Source organism: Palaemon carinicauda, chromosome 34 (genome assembly GCF_036898095.1).
Source record: "Palaemon carinicauda isolate YSFRI2023 chromosome 34, ASM3689809v2, whole genome shotgun sequence".
Lineage (NCBI taxonomy): Eukaryota > Metazoa > Arthropoda > Malacostraca > Decapoda > Palaemonidae > Palaemon > Palaemon carinicauda.
Genome location: NC_090758.1, coordinates 74,687,650 through 74,698,101, shown reverse-complemented (window position 1 = coordinate 74,698,101; position 10,452 = coordinate 74,687,650). Strand labels below are relative to the sequence as shown.

The window sequence follows — 10,452 nt, the reverse complement described above, 5'->3', positions numbered from 1 at the left end:
TCAAGACAAGCTATTTCTAATCCAACTCTAATCATTTCAATAACATAATTTTAATAATATTATCAATAATCATAATCATTTTAATAAAATATCCAACGTAAAGGTAACTGATATTCGCTGGCCTAATTTCAGCAATAGGCTTCAACATAAGGAGAGCCGTTGTAAACGCTATGACTATCTGGGGTCTTAGACGGAAGAGTGTAAACATCGCTGAAATCTTGACGAGGTTCTATAGTAAATCAAGGATTCTCCTAGTTTATTGTTGTCATTGTTATTTTTATTACTAGTTACAAGCCTAGTTGGAAAAGAAACATGCTATAAGCGCAAGGGCTCCAACAGGGAAAAATAGCCCTGAGAGGAAAGGAAATAAGATAATAAATAAAAGATATATGAAATAATGAGGTGAGTTAGCCTACCTACGATCTCTCAGAGTTTATTGGTTAATTATTGTTATTACTACTAGCTAAGCTACGACTCAAGTTGGAAAAGCGGGGTGCTGTAAGCCCAAGGGCTTCAGCAGGGAAGATAGCCCAGTGAGGAAAGGAAACATATAGAATAGTCTGCCTGAGTGTACCTTCAAGTAAGAGGACTCTAACCTAAGATAATGGAATGCCATGTACAATGGCTAAGGCCCTACCCAAGACAATGGAAGACCATGGTACAATGGCTATGGCACTACCCAAGACAGTGGAAGACTATGGTACAGAGGCTCTGGCACTACCCAAGACTGGAAGACCATTGTACCGTGGCTATGGCACCACCCAAGACAGTGGAAGACCATGGTACAGTGGCTAAGGCCCTACCCAAGACAGTGGAAGACCATGGTACAATGGCTATGGCACCACCCAAGACTGGAAGACCATGGTACAATGGCTATGGCACCACCCAAGACTGGAAGACCATGGTACAGTGGCTATGGCACTACCCAAGACTGGAAGATAATGGTACAATGGCTATGGCACTACCCAAGACTGAAATTCTATGGTACAATGGCTATGGCACCACTCAAGACTGGAAGACCATGGTACAGTGGCTATGGCACTACCCAAGACTGGAGGACCATTGTACCGTGGCTATGGCACTACCCAAGACTGAAATTCTATGGTACAATGGCTATGGCACTACCCAAGACTGAAATTCTATGGTACAATGGCTATGGCACTACCCAAGACAGGGGAAGACCATGGTACCGTGGCCATGGCACTACCCAAAAGACTGGAAGACCATGGTACAGAGGCTATGACACTACCCAAGACTAGAGAACAATGGCTGGATTTTAAGAGTGTCCCTCTCCCAGAAGAGCTGCTTGCCAACATCTTAGACTGAATGTCATTATAAAAGGTAAATATAATTCACGTATTTTTCAATTTCAATACGACTGTGGTGGCCTATTGGAAACATCCCTACCTAGTAATCTGGCGGGCTTGGGTTCAAGTCACACACAAACTCGTTAGTCTATTTAGTGTCTGCAGCCTCACCATCCTTGTAAGCTAAGGATGGAGTGGTTTTCGGGGAGTCTATAGGTCTACCTGCTGAGTCGTCAGCAGCCATTGCCTGGCCTTCCTTGGTCATAGCTTGGGTGGAGAGGGGCTTGGGTGTTGATCGTATGTATACAGGGTCAATATTAGACCACTAGTGTACGCAACCCGTCAAAAATTACGGCTAAATATTTAGATAAATATACACACGCACGCGCACACAGATTAAATCCTTCCCATCCCCCCCATCCCCGTTCTTAACTACAACACGGCAGTTGTGGTTTCCGAGTGTACATTTCGGGGTACCCCCTCTCACCAGGGTACGGCTACTCCTTCTACCCCTACCCGAGTTATGAGGAGAGACCGAGTAGTCATATGTTTGGTAATGCCACTTAGCGTGACAATATATATATATATATATATATATATATATATATATATATATATATACATTATTGTTATTATTATTAGCTAAGTTACAACCCTAGTTGGAAAATCAAGATGCTATAAGCCCAAGGGCTCCAATAAGTAAAATAGCCCAGTGAGGAAAGGAAATTAGGAAATAGATAAATGATATAAAAAATAATTGATAATTAATAGAATATTTTAAAAACAGTGACTTCATCAAAACAGATATTTCATATATATATATATATATATATATATATATATATATATATATATATATATATATTATAGGGGAGATTATTAAAAAGTACATTTACCAACCCACTGAGCTAAGCTCTACTCTGAGAGATGTCCTCTTATGGGTGTAATAGTCAGAAGGACGCTGGTGACGGGTACAACACATGAACATACGCTACTTTTCTTAAAAATATTTTCTTTTTTCTTTTTTCCTTTCCTCACTGGGCTATTTTCGCTGTTGGAGCCCCTGGGCTAATAGCATCCTGCTTTTCCAACTAGGGTTGTAGCCTAGCAATTAATAATAATAATAATAATAATAATAATAATAATAATAATACTGAAGTCTAAGCGATGACAGGCAGGGCAGCCGATCGGGACTACGGTCTAACCCCAAAAGCCATCCTCACTGTGCTATTTTCGCTGTTGGAGCCCCTGGGCTAATAGCATCCTGCTTTTCCAACTAGGGTTGTAGCCTAGCAAGTAATAATAAAAATAATAATAATAATAATAGTAATACCATGGTCTAAGCGATGTCAGGCAGGGCAGCCAAATCTGGGCTACGGTCTACTCCAAAGCCAAAGTAAAGTCCTTCAAAAGCAGGCAACTGTGCTTGTCCCATACAAATAGGAAAAAAACACGTTAATAGAAGTAGATAATAGAATATTACTAGGATTATATATGATTAGTAGGCATATACACATAAAAAATGATTAATTTTGGACACAAGTTTCTAAAACTGTTATATGCGTTTGGGATTATGTTGGAAATAAATCAAATTCAAATGGCACAAGTTTCTCAGACTGGTTGGTGAGGACTATGAAGCGTGAAGTAGGAAATTAAGAATGGAGAAGTATTGATTTGAAAGCTGAAGTTAGAGATGAAATATTGAAGAATATAATCTCTGGAAAATCTAAGCAAGATGTTTTAAGTCCACAGGCTCCAACAGGGAAAATTGGCCCAGTGAGGAAAGGAAATAAGGAAATAAATAAACTCTTAGAGAAATAATGAGTAATGAGTAAAGAATATATAAGATAAAAAACAACGTTAAAATAGATCTGTCATATATAAACTATTTTAATAGAGATTTATGTCAATTTTGTTGAACTTCTTTATTTTCTTATGCAAAATTCATATCTCTTTAATACTTGTTTTCTTCATTCTTCTCCCTTCTTAGTTTCCCCTATGCCCCATTAAAATTAAATTGTAAAATGTCAATTAGAAGTATTGAACTGTGTAAGTACCTCTTAGCAATACAGTTTTCCATGATGTACATACATACATATACCAAGGCACTTCCCCCAATTTTGGGGGGTAGCCGACATCAACAAATGAAACAAAACAAAAAAAGGGGACCTCTACTCTCTACGTTCCTCCAGACTAACAAGGAACTCAACCGAGTTCAGCTAGTACTGCTAGGGTGCCACAGCCCACCCTCCCACATTATCCACCACAGATGAAGCTTCATAATGCTGATTCCCATACTGCTGCTACCTTTGCGGTCACCAGAAAAAGAAGGTTTTTTTTCTTTTTTTAGATGGATTTCGGTGTTTCATTAGTTTTCAGCTCCGGATTTCACAGATGTTGTTTCATCTTTTGATTCAGGTCTTCGAGTTTACTGAATCGGATATAGCTGAAATCAGTTGAATCAAAAATCAGAAGAACTTCGGAAGTTCAACAAACTTAACTTCAGAAGTTCAACAAACTTAACTTCAGAAGTTCAGCAAACTTGCAGTGAATGTTTTTATGTTGAACAGGCTGACATGAATCCCTCTTAAAATATTTTATATTTGAAAGATCTATTTTAACGTTGTTACTAATATATTCTTTACTCATTATTCATTCTTTATCTAATATTTTATCTATTTCCTTTTCTCACTGGGCCAATTTTCCCTCTTGGAGCCTGTGGACTTGAACCATCTTGCTTTTCCAACCAGGGTTGTAGCTTAGCTAGTAATGATACTAGCAATAAAGGACAAGGTATTCATTATAAATACATTATTTTAAACCAGTTGACAAGACAGCCATTTATCAAATATTTTTCCACTTTGCTACATGTCTCTCAGAATGCAAATCCTATTTATTATTATTATTATTAGCTAGGCTAAAACCCTAGTTGGTAAAGCAGGATGCTATAAGCCCAAGGCCTCCAGCAGGAAAAATAGCCTAGTGCGGAAAGTAAATAACGAAAAATTACAAGAGAAGTTTATGAACAATAATATTAAAATAAATATTTCATATATAAACTATAAAAACTTGAAAATAACAAGAGGAAGAGAAGCAAGATAGAATAGTGAGCCCGAGTGTACCCTCAAGCAAGAGAACTCTAACCCAAGACAGTGGAAAAAGACCATGGTGCAGAGGCTATGGCACTACCCAAAACTAGAGAACAATAGTTTGATTTGGAGTATCCCTCTCCTAGAAGAGTCACTTGCCACGGCTTAAGAGTCTCTTCTACCCTTAACAAGAGGAAAGTGGTCACTGAACAATTACAGTGCAGTAGTTATCCCTTTCAGCGAAAACGGGTATATTTGAGGGTATACTAACCATGATCTCCTCTACTGGTTTAATGGCAGAGGATTGAGTTTTACTAACCACTCTACTAGACTCCCATCAATCATTGTTGATAAACCCTCTTGAATATGTTCTACCTGAGGGAAATCTGTGTTGATTCTTCCTATTCAGTTTCAATTAAGAATCCATGTATTAAAAGATGCTCATTCTTCTAATGTGGATACAAGTTTATCAAACAGGACTATGTACACCTTAGTCAAGACTATTCTGGATAATAACTTTCTTTATGGAGTTAGGAATACATATATTATTCATATATACATCTGCATTGTTTGATTGGTAATATAGATAATTTTTTGACAGTATAATGATATACAAAAACATTTAGAAATCAATTAGTTTAAATTCATATTAATAGACTTGGTAGAACTGAAAACAGGCAAGGAAACGCATTTCTATGGATATTATTTATTTCTGAAGACATATATTTGTAAACACAAATACAGAATTCCATTCCAAGGACCTATTTATAATACGTCTAAGTAAAGGAACCCATACGAGTGACTCCGATAAGCCGGTAGAGGTAAGAAAGTGTGTTATGCAGCCATATTCCTACTCAATTGTCTGCAAAGAGAGTCGCCATACATGAAGACTTTCAAGAAGAAAGCCTTTACATAAAGGTTCGTAATCTTCTTAGTTTAGCGGGAAGAAACTCGGTATATAAGATGACGGAGGCCAGCGCTTCACCCAGGAGCCTCCTCATCTTCCAAGACCGAAGTTAGGAACTTGGGTATTCCAGACAGCCCCTGAACTTCGAATCTTGCGACAACGAGAACATGGCAAACGCGACAGGACCTTCTGTAGCTTTCTACGGGTAAGGGTGTAACTCCCTACAAACTGTGTTTTTCTCATTTGATAGCACTCTTTATATACTTGCCAATGTCTAGGGATAGTCATAGCTATAGATTTATTCCTCAAAGAGAGGTTATCATACTAGAAAATGGCAAACGCGTCAGGACCTTCCGTAACTTTCTACGGGTAAGGGTGTAACTCCCTACTAACTATGTTTTTCTCATTTGATAGCACTCTTTATATACTTTCCAATGTCTAGTGATAGTCATAGCTATAGATTTGTTCCTCAAAGAGAGGTTATCATACTAGAAGATGGCAAACACAACAGGACCTTCCGTAGCTTTCTACGGATAAGGGTGTAACCCCCTACTAACTATGTTTTTCTTACTTGATAGCACTCTTTATATACTTGCCAATGTCTAGGGATAGTCATAGCTATAGATTTGTTCTTTAAAAAGAGGTTATCATACTAGAAAATGGCAAACACGACAGGACCTTCTGTAGCTTTCTACGGGTAAGGATGTAACTCCTACAAACTATGCTTTTTTTTTACTTGATAGCACTCTTTATATACTTACCAATATCTAGAGATAGTCATAGCTATAGATTTGTTCCACAAAGAGAGGTTATCATACTGGAAAATGGCAAACGCGACAGGGCCTTCTGTGGCTTTCTACAGGTAACGGTAGCGTTTTTTATATACTTACCAGTGACTTCCAATGGTCATAGTTTATACATTCACTCTTCAAAGAGAGGTCAACATACAACATGTCACTTTAAAACTATACATAGAATCATTTTTTCTGGTCAGAATCTCAGGGATTCTTGTGGTAGAGGCTGTATACTGTCAGAGTATTTCTTCAGATGGTTTCAATTTTGCTCGTTTCCAAAATGTTTTATAGGTGGTCAAAATATTGAAACCAACTATCACTTCTAGAGATTTTTAAGTGGTCAAAATAACAGAAATATATCTGGCTGTTACAGAGTTTTATAAAGTATGTCAACAGGAAATTCTAATTTTTACCACTTAACGATGTGGCCTTCGGGTTGGCCATATGCAAATCTAGAAAAGATACTTTTATTCATTTATCTTTTTAAAGTAATTTGTTTCATTTGTCATGTTATATCATATTATCATGGTTGCTGTTCTGTGATAGCTTGCTTTGTAAATCATTAGCTTTTCATACTCGTTCTACAATTATGATTATAGTAAAAATAAAATCTTACTTTTCTTTTCCAGCCAAGATGCCACCTTCGGCTACCCAGCAGGTGTCACCCTTGTGGACTTCGTCCCTGAAGAGATCAAACATATGGTTCACCAACACTGGTACAGCTTTCCTCCTGTGAACCCAATGTGGCATTACCTTCTAGGAGTTATTTACATATTCCTTGGCTTCTTTTCCATAATGGGCAATGGAATTGTCATTTATCTCTACTTCAAGTGTAAGGTAAGTACAAAGGAACAACAGTTGTTGTGTTATATACATTATACCCGACTTTGGTGAAACGCAAATATCAAAGTGCGTTTATATCCTCGGAGCTTTCCTTTTGTCTGATGTGAACCAGAATCATCCATCAAAAGACCTTTTTTTTTTTTTTGGTAGGAATTGAGGTCACCCACCAACATGCTGATTCTCAACCTTTCCATCTCCGATATGATCATGTTGACGAGCAACTTCCCTCCATTTGCGTACAATTGTTTCATGGGCGGGAAATGGATGTTCAGCGCGTTCTTCTGCGAGCTCTACGCTGCTCTCGGTAAGTCTCTTGGTTCTTTCACCGTCTTCTTCTGTATTACGAGTCTGCTCATTGGTTCTTTGAATAGTTTCAAGTATCCCAAGGCAATTTCAGTCATTCATATAAATCCTTACAGGTGCTGTGACCGGTGTCTGCAGTATTTGGACACTTGTGATGATATCCTATGACAGATACAACATCATCTGCAACTCCTTCAATGGACCTAAGCTGACCCAGGGTAAAGCTATGGCAATGTGCCTCTATTGCTGGGCCATGGCTATTGGCTGGTGTCTCCCACCCTTCTTCGGATGGGGCAAGTACATTCCTGAAGGAATCTTGGACTCCTGCAGCTACGATTACATCTCCCAGGATTTCAACGTAAGTTTGCGGCCACAAAATTTCACGCTGCTCTTAGTTGAGTCATGTTGAGTTATAGTCTATTCTCTAGGGATGATACATATTTGCGATTCAATGCTCTCTTTTCTTTCTTGCAGACCAAGAGCTACAACATGTGCATCATCTTCTTTGACTTTGTTTTCCCCGCCACCATCATCGTGTTCTCGTACGTTTTCATTGTGAAAGCCATCTTTGCACACGAGAAGTCAATGAGGGAACAGGCCAAGAAGATGAACGTCGCTAACCTGAGATCTAACGTAAGTCGTGCACGCTCACTTGCTCTTCCGTTTTCACAAATCTCATTGTGATACGAATTTTAATCTATTTTTGGTGGGGTATTGCATGCGAAATGCCAACATCGTAGATCATGCTCCACTCCAGAATGTCTCATGCTATCTATTTTCTCCCTCCAGGAAGCTGATACCCAGCGTGCTGAAATCCGTATTGCCAAAACAGCCATCTGCAATGTCACTCTCTGGCTTTGTTGTTGGGTTCCATATGCTTCTATTACCATCCAGGTATATATGTCATCTTAAAGTTCTTACTTTTTTGTGATTTTTGTTCAGCTTTTAAATTACTGTGATATAGTCCTCATTATCATCTATATAGAAGAAGAGACAAGGCATCCCGAAACTGTTTGCAAACCTGTACGTACATCCTCGGGGTTAGTGACTGCGAAAACTTGTGATTGAACTAATACATATTTTTACTGCAGGGTGTGTCTGGACACTATGAGAACATCACCCCTCTGGTGACCTTGTTGCCAGCTCTTCTGGCTAAGTCCGCATCCTGCTACAATCCCTTCGTGTACGCCATCAGCCATCCTAAATTCCGCCTGGTGAGTTATCTCGGTGTGGTCTTTCACTCGGTTATCACAATTAGTTTCTGATCTAGTTTGATTGACTCTGTAGTACTTTTGGCTTAAATTTTGTAGTATATCCAACTAGATAAATGTTAATATCTGTTGTTTAGTAGCCATTCTTGTTCGGGGTTTTAACAACCGCCATTTTGTTTTCCCTCGAAAGGCCATTACGAAGCACTTGCCTTGGTTCTGCATTCACGAGGTGGAACGAAAGTATGATGATAACCAGTCTAATTCTACTGTCACTAACGAGAAGGCTTAAGGGATCTGCGCGTAAAAAGTACAAAAGAAACGTAAGTCTACTCCTCGTCTAACGATATCGACAGACTTTTTCCGTAGTCTCCTGTGTCCATCTTTCTTTGGCTTGGTTTACTTCACTTTTTATTCCTCAATGTTATATTATCTGGAATTCCTAATTTACAAATGACTCCTATATATTTTCAAGCAGATTACTGTACAAGGATCTTTTTTATGTATAACATATCAGATAAAAGTGAGGATGCAATATGATATAGTGTTGCCAAAGAGAGTGAAAGAGATGATGCATATATAAATCCAAATATATACACTTGACCATTTCTCAGACATTTCCTCCAACTATTTGTCCTTTCTCTGACATGTCCCCTCACTCAACTTGACCTCCTCTGACACAGATCTCACCTAAGCTTTTCACTCTACTCTCACAGCTGAACCGATTGCTAACGCCATTGATGACGAACTCCTCTTCGACCGGTGAATGTACTGGACTTATCACCGGGTATAATCTACATAGAACAAATAATTTTAAAACATTGGGGCCTCATTGTTTTTTATAAATAAACTTCCCTCGCATAAATACTGGTGTTGACTGACCTTTTTATTGTTAAAAGAAAGTAAGATATTCGAAGGTCTGAAAGTACAGATAAACATTTGGCATTAGGTTAAATTGTGGTATGGTTGATGGCTTTAGTGGTCTATGGGATGGGTGTTTTTCAGAGTTTGGAACTTCAGAGAGTCTTTGTACCATAATGGTAAGAAGAGTCTAGAAGAATTCGAGTATCAGTCTCAAAATTAAAGCAAAAGATAGTTTTAAAGGTATATTGTGCCAGAAATACACAAAATGATTGGAAGCTCTGTGCTGAGCACAATAATAAGGCATAGTTTCAGTAACTGCTGAGCCATAAGAAGTTGGAGAAAGGTTTTGGAATAGAAGAAACTAAAGTAACTGGGGACTCTGAGGTGAGCAGCAGAATAAGGTAAAGTTCCAGTTACTATTGAACCACAAGAAGACAAGAAGTTGGAGAAAGGATTTGGAATAGAAGAAACTAAAATAACTGGAGGTTCTGAGGTAAACAGCAGGATAAGGCAAAGTTTCAATAATTTCTGAGCCACAAGAATTTGAAGAAAGGATTTGGAAAAGAAAAGTTAAAATAACTGGAGGTTCTGAATTGAGCAGCAAAATAAGACATAGTTTCAGTAATTGTTGAGCCACAAGGAGTTGGAGAAAGGATTTAGAATAGAAGAGACTAAATAAAGGAAGTAAAAGTTGTTAGATCTTAAGGCAAGCAAGAAGCAAGACCTCAGAGAGAAACAATAAGTAAACCTAAATTTGTGATAGAGCAAAGAGAGAAGCTGGCCAAGAGGTTTCTCCTATTATATTGTGGGCAATCAACAAAAATATCCTCCAGAGGTACTGTATTCTGCAAAAGTGAACGAATCTTTCCCATTAGTTTTCGATCAGAAGAATAGTAACCGGCGACTGAAGTATATCATTCGTCTAACCAGGCTGACACTTGCACGACTTTTTGCCACGAATTTGTCGTGGCAAGTCGTGACTTTTTGTGGCACGAACTGGAAAATAAAAAAAAAAAAAAATTACCTCAGAATCACAGCTCACCTGTCCACATTGACATGAACTGGCACAACGAGTTCACGACGAGTTCATGCATAGTTTTAGCATAGTTTGCGCACTTCCCGCATCGTCCCGATGAG

General features: G+C 38.4%; 1 protein-coding gene across 2 annotated transcripts; it reads left to right on the top strand.

Moving 5' to 3' along the window:
- Positions 1 to 303: 303 nt before the first annotated feature.
- LOC137626661 (compound eye opsin BCRH1-like) lies at positions 304 to 9,306 on the top strand. 2 transcript variants are annotated; one of them, XM_068357677.1, is made up of 9 exons: positions 304 to 402; positions 6,727 to 6,934; positions 7,091 to 7,244; positions 7,360 to 7,601; positions 7,718 to 7,876; positions 8,033 to 8,137; positions 8,335 to 8,457; positions 8,645 to 8,774; positions 9,168 to 9,306. In XM_068357677.1, exons 1-8 carry the CDS (start codon positions 398 to 400, stop codon positions 8,741 to 8,743), a joined length of 1,095 nt encoding a protein of 364 aa, XP_068213778.1. In that variant the 5' UTR covers positions 304 to 397; the 3' UTR covers positions 8,744 to 8,774; positions 9,168 to 9,306. The 2 variants fall into 2 exon arrangements, with proteins under 2 accessions (XP_068213778.1, XP_068213777.1); XM_068357676.1 differs by lacking the exon at positions 304 to 402 and adding an exon at positions 5,364 to 5,508.
- The last annotated feature ends 1,146 nt before the right edge of the window (positions 9,307 to 10,452 follow it).